Source organism: Periophthalmus magnuspinnatus, chromosome 7 (assembly GCF_009829125.3).
Source record: "Periophthalmus magnuspinnatus isolate fPerMag1 chromosome 7, fPerMag1.2.pri, whole genome shotgun sequence".
Taxonomy (NCBI): Eukaryota; Metazoa; Chordata; class Actinopteri; order Gobiiformes; family Gobiidae; genus Periophthalmus; species Periophthalmus magnuspinnatus.
Window position 1 is genome coordinate 7337617 of NC_047132.1, and position 18917 is coordinate 7356533.

At 34.9% G+C, this 18917-nt stretch overlaps 1 protein-coding gene across 1 annotated transcript in view; it reads right to left on the bottom strand.

Annotated features, from left to right (window-relative positions):
* Positions 1–166: 166 nt before the first annotated feature.
* dgkaa (diacylglycerol kinase, alpha a) overlaps positions 167–18917 on the bottom strand; it is a 48936-nt gene continuing 30185 nt past the window's right edge. Inside the window, exons 6-24 of the mRNA XM_033969127.2 lie at positions 18679–18728; positions 18526–18600; positions 17348–17464; positions 14489–14606; positions 13947–14035; positions 12862–12981; positions 11933–12031; positions 10814–10888; positions 10199–10272; positions 10054–10128; positions 9554–9639; positions 9378–9467; positions 8640–8800; positions 8502–8566; positions 7749–7839; positions 6683–6863; positions 5252–5369; positions 4500–4560; positions 167–3568 (exon numbers count right to left, since the gene is read on the bottom strand). Of these exons, the coding sequence (XP_033825018.1) occupies positions 3491–3568; positions 4500–4560; positions 5252–5369; positions 6683–6863; positions 7749–7839; positions 8502–8566; positions 8640–8800; positions 9378–9467; positions 9554–9639; positions 10054–10128; positions 10199–10272; positions 10814–10888; positions 11933–12031; positions 12862–12981; positions 13947–14035; positions 14489–14606; positions 17348–17464; positions 18526–18600; positions 18679–18728 (1823 nt within the window). The 3' untranslated portion in view covers positions 167–3490. The remainder of the gene's footprint in view (positions 3569–4499; positions 4561–5251; positions 5370–6682; positions 6864–7748; positions 7840–8501; positions 8567–8639; positions 8801–9377; positions 9468–9553; positions 9640–10053; positions 10129–10198; positions 10273–10813; positions 10889–11932; positions 12032–12861; positions 12982–13946; positions 14036–14488; positions 14607–17347; positions 17465–18525; positions 18601–18678; positions 18729–18917) is intronic.

Below are 18917 nucleotides of genomic sequence, written 5' to 3' on the forward strand. Positions count from 1 at the left end.
AAGACATTTTTGAGAAATAAAAATATGTATAATTAAATAAATGTAAGATTGATAAGATGAATGCCATACTGTGGAACATTACAGGCAAATCAATAGTGTCTCCACCCCAACAGAAGCATTACACAGTTCTACCTCTAAGTAATAAATGACACACACACATTAGAACATATTATTGCTGTTGTTTATTTGATGTCATGATGCAGTTTCATTATTACTTACATTTAATCTCAAGTACCACCATACCACAGTTAAAGTCCACTAGAGAGACACAGCGCCCCCTGCTGTTTCAAAACCATCGAACATTATTTTAAACACAGCATCCTGAAATAAATGGACCAAACACTTTTGAGTTTTTAATGCTCTTATTTACCAGGCAATATACTACAACATTCCCTACATATTAAATTACATTACAATTAAATTAACACTATATATTAAATTGGTCTCAACTATTTAGTTAAGAATCAAAATCCTAAAAAGTAAAAGTGGTGTCAGCTTCTGAAAATATTAAAATACAGCAGTCCGTCAGAGCTCACTAGGGATGTCAAGATTAAACAATTTAACATAATCGTGGATAAAAATTATAACAAAATATTACTGCAGGATAATTGGAAAACGCTATAAAAATATATGAATAAACCTACTGATACTTTGCAGCTGATGTCATTTTTTTCTCGAGTTTTCAGACCATTTAAAACACTTTTTGTGTTTTGTGCGCATTGTGTCTCCATGGTAACTGCTGAACATTTCACCATAGACATACATGTAGAACAGCCCTAGCGTGACGTCACTGCAAAGTATCAACATGTAAACCAGACTTAAAGACGCATGTTCAATGAAATAAATACATTTGAATCAAAAGGTTTGATTTAGGTGAATTTGTGGATTTATAAGCTAGAATTTAAAGGGGCATTATGTACTTTTCTGGTGTAGGGTCCACCATCTGCTCATCTTCATCGAGATGTTATTTCTTGACCTGGAATATTCCAAAATAAGGTATTAAACATATCTATCTACCTGATCTTTAAATTACAGGTGTTTTATTGCTCAAAAATCCTTCACATTCTTTACTACATTACTCGGCTCTCCACAGACGTATCCAACCTTTAACTTGGTGTTTGTCTCCGTGGAGATACATCACAATATGCCTATGGTTTAATCAGGTGGTAGACTCCACCAAAAAAAATACATAATCACCTTTAGTAATAATTTATACTTGCATGGACTTTGCTACTGGGGACCAACAATAAACAAAGAAATAAATATGACAAATGTAAAATGTGATTGTGGTTCTTTTCACATATTATTGTTAAAATGTTGACATCGTGACATCCCTAGTTTTACTCACACCAGTTCAGATCCACAGAAAACCCCTTTGGCAATGATTGTCCTATTGTTCCCACAAACACCTTCAAGTATTTGTCAAATATGTAAAAATGTAAAAGAGTAAATAAATTAAGCCACAGCCCCCCAATTCACAGCAAAAAATAAAATAAAAATTACACAAGTTAAAATCAGCAGAATTCCAGAAATCTATCCTCTTTTCAGAACTTATTTTAGTATTTTATTTTAAGATGAATTATCTGCAGCAGACAAACATTAAAGACAGGTTGATTAAATAGTGCAGTTTTTTTACACGACTGGCAGATAACTATTTAGATTTTATTAAAACTATTTACACTAGTCAAAACTACACAGTTATATATTGTCTTCAAGTAAATGCATTATTTCGTATTGTCAGATGTAACGGATTAAGTTAAAATGTATATTTTTATTTCACATAAAACACTTAAAATAAGACAAATCTTCAAAATGAATGGCACTGTAACTCGTGTAAGTTTTATATTTTTTGCCGTGTATCCTTCAATGACACAATACTGTTCGGTCAGTGCACATCTATCTACAGTGCTATGCTGCTGCTAAAGCCAAAGTTATTGATTATTGATATTATAATAAAGGCACATGAAGCTTTGCCGTTCCATTTATACAGCCTAGTGCTTTCAGCCAGCGTCGTGCACAAAATAATAGAAATACTGAGGCCAATATGTTGACATCCATTTTAGTCCTGTTCTAGTCTTGGTTTCCTTGTGTCTTTGGCCTGGTTTTACATTTATCCTGGTTCAGTTTAGTCATGATTTAGTTTAGGTTCAGTTTAGTTTTAGTCCTGGATTAGTTCTAGTTATAGTCCCAGTTCAGTCCTGGTTTTAGTCCCACTTGTAGTGTAGATTTAGTCCAAGTTGCAGTCCTGGTGTAGTCCTGATTTAAGTCTTAGGTTTAGACCAGTTTTACTTAGAACTTTCTGTCTTTGCTGTCGTTTAGAATTAGTTCATGGCACTTAACTGTCCTGTTTTTATTTGTGTGGTTTAGACCTAGTTGTAGTCCTAATTTAATCCTGGTTTTAGTCCATCTTTCAGTCCTAGCTGTAGTCTTGGTTTATTCCTGTTCATTCCTACATTGCCTTGCACAGTCCTGGTTCAGTCCTGGTTTTAGTCCCACTTTGAAAGCAGATTTAGTTCGGGTTTAGTTCTGATTTTATTCATAGTTTAGGTGCAGACTAACTCCTTGTTCTATCCTAGTTGTCGTCCCAGTTTAATACTGGCTTAACATTCACAGCAAGCATAAACGGCCACGTCTCCAGCCTATAGCAGTAGTTTGCAGTTTGTCTAAAAGCGTTCTACAGTTTCTATTGTTAAAGGTAAAGTTTGGTCATTTTGCCACAATGCAACGTAACTGTAACATACACTGCAAAAAATGATGTCTACTATAGTTAAAACAATTAATTAAAAACAATTGTAATTTGAGTAGAACAGACAAGATTTAACTTAGGTTTATTTACTTATAAAACCTACGTTATTTTACTTTGTCTAAAATTCAGGCTGGTTTCATGATATTGTTTCTTATTTAAAAACAAACTTCAGAAAAAAACTAAAAACTTAAAGGGCTCATATTTTTCCTGATCTATGTTATAATGTTGTTTCCTCATTAAAAACATACTTTCACTAGAATCATTTGGATAATTTCAGTGCTGGAATTGCCAATTTCTGCTCAACAAAAGGAAAAATGTTCCTGAAAACTACAGCTTCATGACATCACAAGGTGGAACAGAGCATTTTGAGCTTTAGAGATGTAGACAGACTAATAATAAAGTGTTACTCAAACATGTGTGAATGAAAAAACACAACTCCAGGTGTGTTTTTGATGAGGTAACAGCATTATAATAACATGTCTAAAAACTCACAGAGTCAATTTAGCGTAATATAGGACCTTTAAATACCACAAACTTTAAAATCTTGAATCATTTTAACCAATGCAGAAAGTCATTTTTTGCAGTGTACAGTTTGTATTCCTATAGCGCCATGCTTCGGTTATATGTGAACGATATGTAGACCGTTGAAGAATTTATACGGTTATTTCTACATCGACATTCATAACATTTCATATATTATTTATAAGATTAGTTTTATGTACATTAGACACATGACTGTCAGTTTTACTTGAAGAATCCAGTTGATTTGGCCTGAGCAGGAGCCATCAGCATGCTGGCTTGATTCTTATGCGTGATGATAATCTGGAAATAAGAAAATACTCCAGTGAATAAAAGCCATGATTGTTTAGTATCATGTGTAGTTAAAGGGCCTGTACCTGATTTCAAACCATACATCAAGAACATGTTTTAGTTTGTAGCCACTTACTCCTACTAATTCTCCAATCTCTGTCGACTATTTACAGAGAATCAAGTGTCCCATGATTCTTAGCACCGTAATAATGCACCTGTTTAGATTACAAAGGTGACCCTGCCCATAGCTTATGTATTTAGCTGTTTCTTCTAATATTGCATGATGTAAAGAGCATTTATCTTGACTAGAATAAATTAAAATCAAATTCAGCCCCTTTAAAGTCCATCAGACAGAGAAACAGCACCCCCTGTTGTTTCAAAACTATCTAACATTATTTTAACGAAGACATATTATGCTTTTGTCTGCTATATAGCTATAATCTATAACACCAGTAGATCATTATTTCATGTTTTGGATATTTCAAATCGTAATATTGATCTAAAATGACTTAGTGAAAGAAATATTTGAACAACAAAGTAAGTACAGAGAGGTGGGTGTGTACGGGAAAAAAGGAAATTTCAGAGCAATGACGTCTTGAATGCAGGGAAATAAAGATTAACTAAACATGCATGAATCACTCTAGATACAACTAGAGTGAGTAAATGTGAAGGAAAACAACATCTTTAAAAAAGCTCTTAAAAGCAGATTTGTCATATGTCTTCTTGAAACACGGCATTCAGAAATAAATGCACCAGTCAGTTTTTTTAATGTTCTTATATACAGTCAGTTTCTCTACATATGAACTTTTTTGGTTTCAACTTGTGCACTTGTGTTTTTAGTCCAGATTTCTGTCCTGGTTTAGAGAGCTAAATTTTTCTGTCTTGTCTTCAGAATAGATTTATATCCATATCAGTGTTTGGTCAGTAGCATGTGTGTAGTTACCGTGCATGGAGGCTGCATCCACGGCTCTCCGTCGATCTGCATTGGGAGGGCCTTCTTTGTCCTATCCACAACAGAAAAGTCAATTAACAACTGTGGTTTATTATGTATAATAATAAACTAATGTATGTAGAGCTTTATAGCCTTATCGTTTTAACTCTACTTGTATATTACTCTTATATTCTCCTTCATTTTGTATCTTAATTTAATGTAAAGTTTTAGAATGTTCGATTTTTTTGGATACTTTATTCTATGGATGTTCTTGTACTTTACCACTTTGGGACAAATAAAGTTTCTCACATCGTTTTTGTACTTTGATTTACCATACTCTCCACATGCTGTACACTACAGTAATTATGAATACACTCCATAATGTATGTGTATGGTGTGAAATGACTTATTTGGCCACAGCTGCCCTGCCCAATCTGCACAATCGGCCCCTCTAATCATCACAGATCAATCACACATCACATTCTTACTTAAACATTACATTTTAGCAGATTCGGTAATAACATTTGGTTGTACTGGTTTAAAATATGTTCATGTTTTTTGACTAATCAGGAGAAAGATAGGGAGACAATAGGGGCTCTCTCAAACATCTCCAGTAATGGGGAACCTTGCATAACATTAAAATGCAAATATTCAGGCCCCATTAGCAAACGACTATGGCTCATTATAAGTCATTGTTGTGCTGAAGACAGAGGGACATGTGTGAACTTGTTAGTGTTTGTGTGAGTGTGTCCAGGGCTCTGTACCTGATGGTGATCTGGGAGGTCTTGGCGAGTCTCACTGCGCTCTTCAGTCCAGTATAAATCTGCCCCATCTCCATCGCCCCTTCCAGGCCAACCACCTCCACACGACGGTCACTCAGATCTGAACAATTATGCAAGGTATTACAAATATTCTGCAATTTATTATGAATATTAGGGCTGAAACCATTAATCAGCTAATTGTGACTAATCAACTATAAAAACATAACTGCAGTTGTACTCTGATAATCATTAGTCGTTATGACATTATTAAATCAAAATGTTAAAAGAGAATAAACAATTTCAGACTTTCATCATTAATACAATTTATTTGTAAATATTCTCTATCTAAAAACCTTTCATCACCATGTGTTTATTTGGTTGATTTATGTATTTTAAAAGTCTCAATGTACAACAGATATATCATTGTTTGACTGGTCCATTACTAAAATAATCACTAGTTACAACCCTAGAAAACATAAAGAACAGTATAACAGAGAAGAGCCTAAGATAAGAAACCTCTATTCATTTGCATAAAAAGTGGATATTTTGGCTGCCATGTTTTCAATAGTAGACATACATTTTCTAACATATTTTAAATGTAATTGTTCCTAATTATTTTCACTTTGGGCTTTTAAGGGCTTTTACGTAAATCTGATATATCAGATATATCATTCTCTTCATTCTAATTCTTTTAAATGTTTTTTCATATTATAATTTCATACCTGCACAATTTATCTGTACTTCATTGTCATCAGCTGTAGTAAGTTACAGAAAACATTTAAAAGTCAATATACATTTACATTAAGTCTTTACTTTCTTCTTGCATTCTGCACTTTACAGGTTTGGCCACAAGAGGGACTCAGAGACACACCAGCAGATGGAGCAATGTAAACTAAGTTGTGTCTTAGATGTATTTGGATTACTTTCAGACTTCATTGTGATAGTGATACTAAACACATGATATAAGGTGAACATACTTTTACTGTAGTTCAATACTCATCAATCAAGTTAAAACTTATATAAAAATAAATCAGATTTGGACTTAGATATCAAAAATCCTTTTCTACGTTTCATCAAAATCTTGTAAAGTACAAGACTGTAAAGTTTTGGGTATGTAGGTCCTACTTTAAGGGATGATTGTTATGTCCCTATAGGGGGAAAAGGTGGGAAAATGGTCTTTGAAGTTACATTGTCCCATATAAATCTATGGATGCAGGTTGACTGAATGAAATATTAAAACATTTTGTTGTTTCCACATGAAAGCCTATACGCAAAGAGACCAAAGTGACCAAAAATTAAAAAGATTTTTTTTTTTTTTTGTTTTTCCTCCCCTCCAACCAGTTAACTAAGTAAAATATTTGTATTATTGTACATGAAATGTATACATTTTACTTGCACATATAACTGTTGTGCAAAACTTCAAAGTTCGTGTACCTTGTGAAGTTACTTTTAGCACTTCTGGGTCAACTATGACTTCTGGCTCGTCTGGACTTGACTTGGCATCACTTTTCTTGGTCTCCCCCCACAGATTGGAACCGCCGTGCATGCTGGGAATATTTAAGACCGCGACCCCTTCCAACGAGAGGCCCGAGAGATCGAGAGGGGTGCCACAACACTGAGAGAAAAACACAGGGCAAATAAGAGAGGCGTGAGTGGACTGCTAATATTACACTGAAGACTAAATAGAATGGAGAGGCTGTTTTAACGACTGAGGGGACAAGATCTAGTGCCACGACACTGGGGAGTTGTTTTGAGAAGCCGTGGATCCAAAAAGAAGTGCTACGATTACAGAGAAAATATTAAATTACATAAATCAGAAATTGTGAGCTAAACAACTAAACTTTATTATAAATTGTGTCAAAACCTCATCTGGTCCGAGTTATACTCAAACTGTTTACATCAAGTACCAGTTGAAAACCTTTAATCTGTCTTTGCACAGTTTTTATTAGTTTGGTTTTATTAATCTAATTTGTCTGAAAAGTATTTCTGCAGATTTTTACAGCCACATTTTATATTGGTATTATGAGCAGCCTCTGGGAAACTTTGGATCTTGTTTATAAAATGTCTTATGCAAATAAAGTTGGATTGGATAAAAATGTGTAATTAATCCAGATAAATTCAAGTCTAAATCAAAATTAATATTGTCTAATCAAGAATTTCATCAAAATAACAAATAAACCAAGACTAAACCAGGTCTAAACCAGGACTTAATCAGGACTATAAAGAGTCTAGGCACAATTAAATCTGGATTAAAACGAACAACAACAAAACGACAAATGAGACTCAACCAGGTCTAAATAAACCCTTAACCTGGATTTAACTTGGGCTTAATCTAACTAAAAACTAAAAATATAAACATGGAATAAGAGCCTAAACTAGGACTCATTGTATGAAAGGTTGAAATAGAAACAGAAAAAAATGTTTACATTTTGTGAAGTTGTACCACAGTTTGGGAACCACAGCACCAAACCGCAGCAGCAAGACGATGACACATTCTCACCTCAATAGTTAGATTTTCGTTGAGTTTTTTGCAAGAAGCAGAAATGGTTTCAGAAGTTGCAAATTCAAAATACCACAACTTATTCTTCATCCTGCAACCACAAAGATGCATTTTTGTAAGTTATACACAAAAATTCAAGCAAGTCTAAGTTAAATTCCTTATTGAACTGCTTTTCTGTAACATAAGCATTTTATACTGTCTCCACTTTACCAAAACTGCAGGCCAAGTTGCTGAAGTAATTCTTGTGATGGTGCTGCTGGATCCTAAATTTCCTTTGGGATCAATAAAGTATGTGTATTACTCTAGTCCAAGAATCTGACAAACAGCTCTGCAGCTCACTCACTCACATCTCTTTTATTGCAATTGCTCCTCTTTTGGGCCAAACAGAGAATCATTTAAAGTCCAAATGGATCTTGTCATAGATTTTTTAAATTTTTTTTTTTTTTGTGGAATGTTGCACAGCATGGCATTAAACTTGTTGGTCTGGAGACTGGCCCGGCTCACAATTAGAAATCGTGTTGTTATTTGACGCCATTTCTTGCAATAAAAACTATGCAATATGGCGAACTGCGGAAAATTCCAGCAAAAATAGCAACTTTATAAAGACAAGTAGGTGGCAGATTCCTCACCAGAGATTTTACACAGTGCACCTTGTAAAGTGCTCCTTGTAGCCTAAAATTATAAACTTCACCACAATTCTGAATATTAATGGGTAGCCTAACATGTCATATGCACTTTTAACAGTCCCATTACCTGCTGTTAAACTTCTGTGGATGTTTCTCCCTCATTGTGTGAAACCGATGTGCAATAGAAGCATCCTACAAAAGAAAAACAACATTAAAACAGCGCTGTACTTCTGAGTTTGAGAGTTCCTATTTTCCCTGAACTCACCACCCCGATGGAGAAGTAGTTGTTGATGATTTCGTACGGCACTGGGTCTCCCTCTTCTTGGGTTTCATCCGCAATCACTTTAAAGCTCCAGCGGTCCATCATCACCTCTGCACTCAACTCTATCTCTTTCAAAATACGGCACAAATCCTCACCGTCGTATCCTAGAATATAGACAAAACGGTAAAAAATATAAAAAGTTATGTTAAGATTTAATAATAAAGTACTCTGTTTAAATGCTTAAACTTGGTACATTACATTGGATTTCTATTGTGCCATGGCAACCACCAACAATAACTCACACACACCATATTCATACTGGCATTCTCAACTTGCAACGGTGGGCAGTGGAGAATTTAACACCATAAAACATAAAACTATAACATAAAACTATAACTTCTAACACAAAAAACATTATTCAAACCCATTAATCGCATTACTTTTTTTGTTATAGATGCCATTTTGAGGCCTTTTGATGATTTAAAAATAAAGAACAGCATGTTTTCTTTATTGCTCTGGCAACTGTCTGAAGTTTACTTCCCTTAAACCTATAAATAGTCAAATCCCATCATCAAAAGCAAAAACAAAAGATGAATTACTCTTTGGTGTACCTGTAAATACTTGGCACTATTTATGTGTTACTACTCGTATTATGTTGCAATAAAGATATGGTCATTTATAAGGGCATTTTCATGTTTTTTTTAGCAACAACTAAACAATATAATCTTCTATTTTTGTTACCTCCTCCCCATCTGAGGCAGCGAGCGAGGTCATTTCCTGTGCCCAGAGGAAGTACCGCAACAGGAGGTCGGACCATTAGGTTGGCCTTATCTGTTTGAAAATACAAAACATGTCATTATAATTTCTAACACCGAGATAGAGGAACATTTTTATACGTATTTTTTAATCATTCTCACCAATAGCATCGAGAATCCAGCCCACTGTGCCGTCCCCCCCACACACTAATATCCTGTAGTCCTGCAGACTTCTGAAAAAACTCAAACTGAAACAAAATCCAAGGATAAAATGGATTACTCATGGGCCATCAAGAAGTTAATGGAATATTTAGTTTTCAAATTAGTCACATATTCTATCATCAATATTAGTCGTTAAATGAGGTGTATTCCGTACAACCTCTTGGTGTTTATAATATTTTTAGTGATCTAATTTTGCATTACTTCCAGACTATGATTTGTTTGGTGGGTTGTACTTAGTTACATTACTTTAACGTGAGTAGTTTTCCCCAAATACTTTTTCACTCTTACATGCGTACATTTTTGCCTCCTCTACCCACCTCTGGCACAATCACTATTTAAATACTATTATCTATACACCTTTTCACCATTGATAAAGGATATTATTACACTATAATATTTATCATCTGATCAAATCAGATCATGTAGTTCACAGTACTTACCCTGGGCCTGGTCCTCCATTTGAGAGATTGTAAACTTGTCTTGGATTTAATAAATACTGGAATTTCCGTAAGATTCTGAAAAAGAGAAAAAAATCTAAAAAATGAAATTTAAACATTAACTTTTGTTTCTTTTGCTGATACTGACCTTTCACCCTGTTTGCCTCCACTTTTGGGATTCACAAACACTAACAGTGGGTGAGTGTTGGGCACAGGGCAGATCTGTAGAAATAATGTCATGGTTATTCTGATATGCCACTTGCTTGTCAACACTGAAATCTTAATGTTTTGCCTGCAGTGTTCATCAATATAGCATGACACTTTAATGACACTTTATTGATGAAAAATATCTTTGAAATACACATTTTTACTGTGAGTGACTTGGCTCTCAACAGATCTGACCTGATTCAGATTTTTGATGGATTGCCATAAAATTGTCTGAATATTGTCATTGGAAAAGTCCAAAAACCTATAATATAATGATATATGTAGTTATTCACTTTGGTCAATACGGCCCACCCCTAAATGCTACTAGAAAAATAATAATTTAAAATGTATTGTATTTAAATATGTTCTATAAAGAGATCATTGGGTAGCATAGTTTTGGCTTTATCACCATCAAATCTTAAAAAATAAAATAAAAATAAAATAAATAAAATAAAATCCTTCCCCAAACACTGTGAATGTTAGTTTATTAGCTAAGTTAGCATTATTAGCATTCCTAAAATAAACATTCATATTATGTACTTATGATGCTCTGTACCTGCAGCACTTGTCCATCTGGAGTCGTATTGAGGTCACTGTCGTCTGCAGATCCTGAACAACCGTTTGCTCTTTCCTTTAAAAAACAAAGCAAAAGTAAATATTCATAGGCATAAGGCAAACTAAGATACATTTGTCTTGTGGAGATATGGAAAACCTATTCACTACAGCGCCTTTGTAGAGAGTTTACAGAAAATATTAAATGTACTAAGTCAATACACAAACCAGTCAGAAGATGGTTTAATGTCCCTGCTACTGGCATTGAATATTGTTGTTGTGTCCTTTGGCGAGACACTTCATCCACCTCATAAAAAGAATGCTTGCCATTTTTGTATTAAATTAGTCATATTTTTTTAACTGAGATGCAATTGCAACACCATAATAAAAATGGGACTACATAGATAACCCTATGTCACGTCAAATCACTTTTTCTTTTACCCCAGAACCTATTATGTATATATCTTAGATAGATTGCAAAACTGGATACACTGGTGCCACTTTAATAATCTGATGATAAACATTTATAATCACACCTGCTCCTGTTTTTAATGTTTTACATGTGTATGTAGTTATTTGTTTTGTTTGTTTTTGTTTGTATTTTTTTTTAGTTTTTTCTGTATTTTAACAGGGCACTCACGAAAAAGAAAGTCTGGTTTTCTAATTGGGTTCTCTCTGTATAAATAAAGATAAAAGCAATTGTATTACCATTTATTATTTGGTCTTATTATATTATAATATATGAGCTACTGTGCCCAAGTACTTTCCCTTGTGGATCAATAATGTTTGTCTAAATCATTATTTAAGTAGTTTTGACTAGTTTAGATGGATTTATTGGCAAATTGCCTCTCTGGGATAAATAAAGTTATATTCTTTGACAAAGCACACAAAAAGTAAACGCTGTAAGGCAAACTAGTAATAGAACAAGATGTATTTCTTATATGAAATAGTAGCAGTAGTAGTAGTAGTTGTACTTGTAGTTGTAGTAGCAGTAGTAGTATTATCCTATTCACTGTGTGTGTGTCATCGAGGTTGCAAAGGGAGTAAAAGCAGCTTGTCGCAGATGTGTAGTGGTCGTTGTGTATGCATTGTGCTTGTTGCAACCAGGTGTTTTGTGCTGCACCTTTATTACAGGATATATGGCCCACGGAGGAAGGATATGGTCCCGGAGCAGCCCACAGCTGCACTCTTTGGGCTCCAGCTCAGCACATTCATCATGACGCTAAAACACAAGGACAAAAATACTTAAGGCAAAGTAATGGACTATTTTCTTGTAAATAAATAATACTGCAATACTCATGTTACATACACAATATTTTACCTCGTTAAAAATGCAGTAATAATCAATGCAATATAAAGGTTTATACACAGTTGGACATGGTTCTCAATGTCTTTTGTCACTCCCGGGCTTAATTAACATCTTGATATAAGTGTGTGTACTATGTACTCATGGTCTGTTACCAAGGTAACAAATAAGAAATGAAATTTAAAAGTTAAGTCCTAAGCACAAATGAACTAAACAAAGCTCAGAGGCACTTGATGGTTTTCATTGTTTATGCAGAAAGACCAGTGACTGAATGTTTCTTCTGAGGGAGATAACATCACTAAACAGGATTATTTAAAGGTGCACTATGTAACTTTTCTGCTCAGGGTTTTGCTACCAGCTTGCCTCCATGCAAATGTTATTGCTTTTCCTGGTATGTTCCATCGTATGGCATTAAACCTATCTACATTATCACATTTATTTCATTACAGGCTTGAAAAATACCTTGTAAATTAATCCATTCTCACTATGAGTGGGCCTGCCTCTCCACAGATCTCACTAGTTAATTGGCCTGGTGGCATCTCTGCCTTCTTCTATGGAGATAGATAAGTTTAATGTCCTTTAGTGCACCTTTAAATAAATATGAATGACTAATAGTAACCCTACTAAAGGTAACATAATTAAAACTCCAAAATTATGTTTTTCTTAAAATGTGATATTTAAAATGTTATATAACTGTGTATGATTCACAGCGGATGAGATATAGAGGGTAAAATAGAGGTGCTTACCATCGTGTGGCACCAGACGCAGTGTTTGCCCGTTAAACCCTGAAGGCTCTTGATTTTTTTCTGGCATTTATCACACTTCCTCGAATCACAGTTCCCACTCACCCAGTCGTGTGTTGGAACCTGAAATGTACCAAGACTTTAATATCACTGCCCAAATAACAGCACATATGCAGCGGAAATGTACATTATGTAAGACGCAACACCACAAAAACAGTTCAACTGTCAAGTCAAATTCAGAATATTAAATATGCACTACGGAACATTTCTGGTGGAGGGCTTGTTACACACTTGTCTCAGAAGCACTTGGAGGTAACTTCAGAAACAGGATTAATTAAAAGTGCACTGTGGAACTTTCCGGTAGAGGTTTTCTATCTGCTGGCCTCCATTGAAATGTTATTGATTTGCCTGGAATGTTCCACAGTAGAATAAACTAATATATCTTTTATTTATTCTGTTACAAGCCTTTCTATGGACAAACATTACTTGGCTATTGTGGAATCATCATGGAAATTTCAAAGTTTTATGCCATACTATGGAACATTTGAACACAACATTTGAACACACACACCAAAAAACTTACTCATGATTTGAGATGTTTAGACTTTTAAACTAGAGACTATTTCATTTGTCTTAATATCTTTCTGGCAGGTTTAATTACTGTTTTAATTAATTTCTTTTCAGCATAATTATCTGCAAAGGAGAACGAAAATGATATTTGCAAAACAATTTATACCACGCTGACAATCAACTTATCTGGGACTAAAATAAAAAAAAATAATTTAGGACTAGGTTGTCAGGTTTTCAAAATGCTTCAGTATGGCCGACTCTCTGTTCATCATTGACTTTCTTGTCTATCACTATCACTGTGAGCCAAAGTGAATATATATATATATATATATATATATATATATATATATATATATATATATATATATATATATATATATATATATGTGTGGGTGTGGGGGGTGGGGGGGTATAGATAGATATAAATATATAATACTGCTTAAATCTATATTAATATTCTGAATTCAGGTTACTTAACTCATGTGACTCTTTAAAGTGTTTAACAGTTTAAACCTTACCCCTGTATCTTTCTTTGATTTCACGTAGGTCTTGGTGCAGGGCGCAGGGTTCCTGTTGGCGCAGCGGCCGTGGACTGTGTACTTACAGCCTGCACAAAAGGAGGGACAACAGAGGATTAGATTAAGATCAATATTATAATGATTCATTATTATATATCTTACTATAGTATTGAAAAATATAAGCAAAAATATCTGATTAACCTGCAAAATAAATAATTACATTTTTAAGTAAATAATTTTCTAGGTTATATAGTCAAACAAAACACTGCATTTTAAGCAGAAAAGATGTTTTAATAATGTTATATGGAAATCTATCAGTTGTGTGAATAAAGATGAATAAAAGATTTTTTTTTGCAATTTTTACAGCGTCAATAACTGTGTTAAATGTAAAATTTCAGTGTTGCCTCTAAATCACTAATAGTAATATTTGGCTTTGTGAAATGTCTAGAAATTTTAAACTGTATTGTGTATTATGTTTAATTTTAATAATCTTATCTGAACTGCTTTTGCTCTTTGTAGGTTCGGTGAGTGGTGGTACTTACAGGTGCAGCACAGGCCCTGCTTCCTGAGCCCCAGCAGCATGCTCTGACACACGTTACAGTACACAGGCTTATTGAAGTGCTTCATCCTCCAGAGGTGCTGTCCATCTTTTTGTGTCATCTGGAAAATAGTTAACTTCTATTTGCATCTTAGTATTGATATATAATCTTTTACTGCTTAATGTTTTTTATGGAAAGAAAAAAAGGTAATTCAGCTATGATTTCTTCATACAAAACTCCATAACTGCCAGCAGAGGGCGTACCAAAGGGCAAAGCAGTTGAAATTATGCTTAAAACAACAGCTGCTAGCTTCAAAGTTAGTGTTGTCAGTTTGATTACAGAGATGAGTGGATCTGAGGAATATGTGTGGAGAAGCAGTTACTGGATTACCACCTTTTAACATTTAGGAGGAACAAAGTGTTTGAGATTAACTGTTGGTTGTTTCCATGGAGATGTTATTTCTTTGCCTTGTGAATACTCCACAGTATGTCATCAATTTCATTACTTTATCACCATGAGAAGCAGGTCACGCCACCAGGTCGAGTGATCATTTTAGGCAAAACAGTAACATATTCATGGAGACAAGTAGTTGGCAGACCCTTCACCAGAAAAGTTGCATATTGCACCTTATGTATGCAGTACAACCTTTATTTAATCTGCATCACAGTTGTCATTGTATCCAGTAAAATGCGTCACTCTAGTGTAGTTGATACAAAATGCCCACGGGTCTTTTGTATAGTCTATTTCCACTATCTATTCATAAACCTACTCTACACTGTGTCTCTTTACAGTGCGGTTTTTCACTCCCACTCACGAGTAACCGGGATAATAAGATGAATGCAGAAGGTGGCACTGCGTATTATTGTACTCGTATATTAACACGTTTTGTATTGTCAAAATGAAAAACAAAATAAACAAAACAAAAAACAGGTCACTCATGGTGTGTGGGTGGACCCTTGGGTTTACCCTCACAAATGGGTTATGATGCGTTACACGGGTCTGTCCCAGAGAGATAGAGTAGAGATCTCTAGAACAGACAAAGCAACAGCTGTGTGGCACATTTGGCTGCCATCTTGGGAGGGTAGGATAAAGCATATTCTCAATCCGGTAGGTTAAGTGCACTACGGGGTTACAGATATATATGTTATGCTGATGTCTCTAACTGATTTTGATACTTAGGAAAAGGTTAAAGCTAAATTGGTACCACAGTGATAATATATATATATATACATACAGATACACACACATATCCTGATCTGATTGATTTGTATTACTCAGACTACTCAGTTTTTCCTTTGATACTTCAACTGTGGTGAATAAAAGGCACATTTTTTGGTAATTCCATAAAAGGAAGGTTCTCTCAAAGCAAACACTCCTAAACTAAGTGTGTAGGCTAAAAAAGCTAAAATTAAGGTCTATGATTAACATAAGTAACAATGATGACGAACAATTATGGGAAGTTTACAGTCACAGTATAAAAATAGTCTAATTACTATCAAATGTTTAATATTAGTGATGTATGTTGCTTTTTTGGTGTAGTGGTTAAGCTGTTGTGCATGTAATGAAGCAGCTTGTGTACTTGTACTGTGAGTTATAGTTCTGTTACAGGCAATTTATGGAATGGCTTTCTCCCCACTCTTTTCCCATTTTAGATAATGTTATATACCACAGACTACAAAAACAAAAAGTAGTGCAAGGTGCTATTTATCAGTTTCTGTTTGGTGAATTACATTTAAAGTGACATTTATTATGACTATAGATTATGGATAGCTGTATTTTTTTACTAAATGAAGTGAATGTGAAATAGATGCAGACAATTTGTTTAAATTTATGCTTGTGAAGAACTTCCAGTCAAAACATGGGCATCAAAATGTGATATGAATTACTGTACGTTACTATTGGAATGTTCACTCTAGAGTTCTTTTACCTTCTTCCCTCTTGCTCTCCTCCTTTCTCTCTCTCTCTCTCTTTCTCTTTTTTGGGTGTCTATTTTAAACACAAATCTGTAGTAAGAGTATAAGAGCGGTCTGCAGTGTAAGGGGCAAACTACAGGCACTAAGGCTTCGAATGTCCATTTGTACCCAAGAATAGACCGAGGGGGAAGTCCCTGGCGTTGTTCTCACCAAACCAGTCCAACTGACCAGTGGCTTGGCAAAATCATGGAAAACTAAATTAAACCTGTAAACCAATTTTGTGGGAAGACAAGAGTGGTAGTTTTCAAGAATTCAAGAATGTGGTAATGATGGAACTATTTCAGATGCTGAAGGAAAAGTACACAGAAGTTATTTATATATAGCTATTGTTTTGCCCGTAAATTTCCACAGTAAGACATTAAAGTTGACTCTTTTCATGGAGAAGAGCAGTTTAGCAACATAAACATCAGAGAAAGATGACAGTTTTCCTAATTAAACATGACAATATCCTAAAAAGTAAATCCCCAGATGTTAAAGCTGATCGTTTATATTAGTAATTTGGCTGTTGGACTCACTATTCTACAATAAGGTCTAGTTGCAGGTCAGATCTGTGGAGAAGCAACCCCACTCATAGAAAGAATGTGTGTTTGCAGCTATACAAAACATTTGATTGACTAAATGCAAGATAGATGTGTTTAATGGTTCACTGTGAGACAATCAAGGCGCAGCAATTACAAGCAATCTCCATGAGACAAGCATTAATATAACTGCAGAGCTTGAAATCAGATGACATTACCACACATAGTGACTGCAAATCTCCTGTGTGTAGATCAAAAGGCCAAGGACAGGGAGAAAATAGGCCAATGATTCAGTCCCGTCAAAAAAGGGTTTGGAACAAAGAGAGAGACAGAGAGGGGCGTGGAGCGAAAACAAACATGGCGGCGCATACCTTTAGCCCGAGGAGCACCAGGAGAGGGACGTTGTTCATGCCCCCGTTCACCCACTCGTCCAGGGACACGGTGCCACTGCTGTCTGCGTCTATGGCGGTCATCATGTCCTTTAAAACCTGAGGAGCAGATGGCCAATGAGCACGCACTAAAATGACAGGATTAATTCAATTTAGGAAGAATAATGGGGTGAATTTCAGGCCAATTTTTTTATATATTTTTTTTTACCTTAGCTGACGGTTAACAAAAGCAGTAAAACAGATCAGTTAAGTTAAATCCAGTTGCAAATGGTCTAAAATATCCAAAACATCTGCACATTTCAATTAAACCCCATTGGGAATATAAAACAGTTGTGTTTCAGCTGCATGTTTTTCAGTGACGTTTGTTTCAAGATTTATTGATCGCTATGGCTACGGTCCTCATGTTCCATAACCGTAAACCGGTGTATCAGTAAATGACAATACATAACTGTGACGACAATAAACTCTTTTATAACTTCAAACTTTGCAAATAGTCAACAAAAACAGTTCTTTTAAAAGTTTATGTGAATTGACGTCACACTGTTTCAGACCAGCAAAGATGAGGGGCTTTTTAATGTGATAATAGCTCTGACGTGGAAATTTGTCTGTTGATTTCATATTGAGAGACATTTTAATTTGTTTTTATGAGGAAAAAAAAGACAACAATTGGGATCTATTATTTGAAATCTTGGTAACTTTTTCATATCTAGTTTATTTCAGAGAAGATGATTAATAGCTGGTGCAGATGACTCCTTTGGATACATTTTTGTGCAAAGCTTTTGATGATTAACAGCTAGAACATTTACATGGCCCTATTTAACCCTTAAGTCACGACATTCTGTATTACTATATATGGAAGTGCATTACTATATGAATTATAGCGATACATAACAGACATATTTTTCAAGGACAGGTAGCCTTCTTTGGTTTGGCTAGGTTCATACTTGCACACTCAAACCCAGAACCTGAAAGTAAACTTGGACTAGACTAAGATTAAACTAGGATGAAACCAGGACTAAACCAGGACTAAACAAGGACTAAACAAGGAACAAACCGGGACGAGAACAGGATCAAACCACATCTACACCAGTATTAATAATGATCATCAAACTAAGACCAAATTAGAACAAATGTTGATATATGGAGGGGAGGAACCTCACAGGAAGTAGCTCTGAAACATCCCAGCCAAGGTACTCTGCAGCATGCATCATCTGAGCAATGATTCTGTCCACTTCCTGTTTAAATAAAACCAAAACAATGAAGTGAGAAAACCATTAAAAGGTAACAAATCCTGATTTTGTATTTCGACTTACAGAGCTGTCCAGGACCCCATTACCATCTCTGTCATACAGTTTGAAAGCAACTGTAGAAGAGACAAGAAGTGATTTTCAGAGAAGAATGACTAATGAAATTCAAATTGAAGTAATTTGGCAAATCAGAAGGCTGCAGATATTAAATTATATACAAATATCCTGTCTTCATGGGGTTATGTGGTGGTGTAGAGTGCAGTTAGGATAAGGTTAATGAATTATCAATCAATAAATCAGAAACT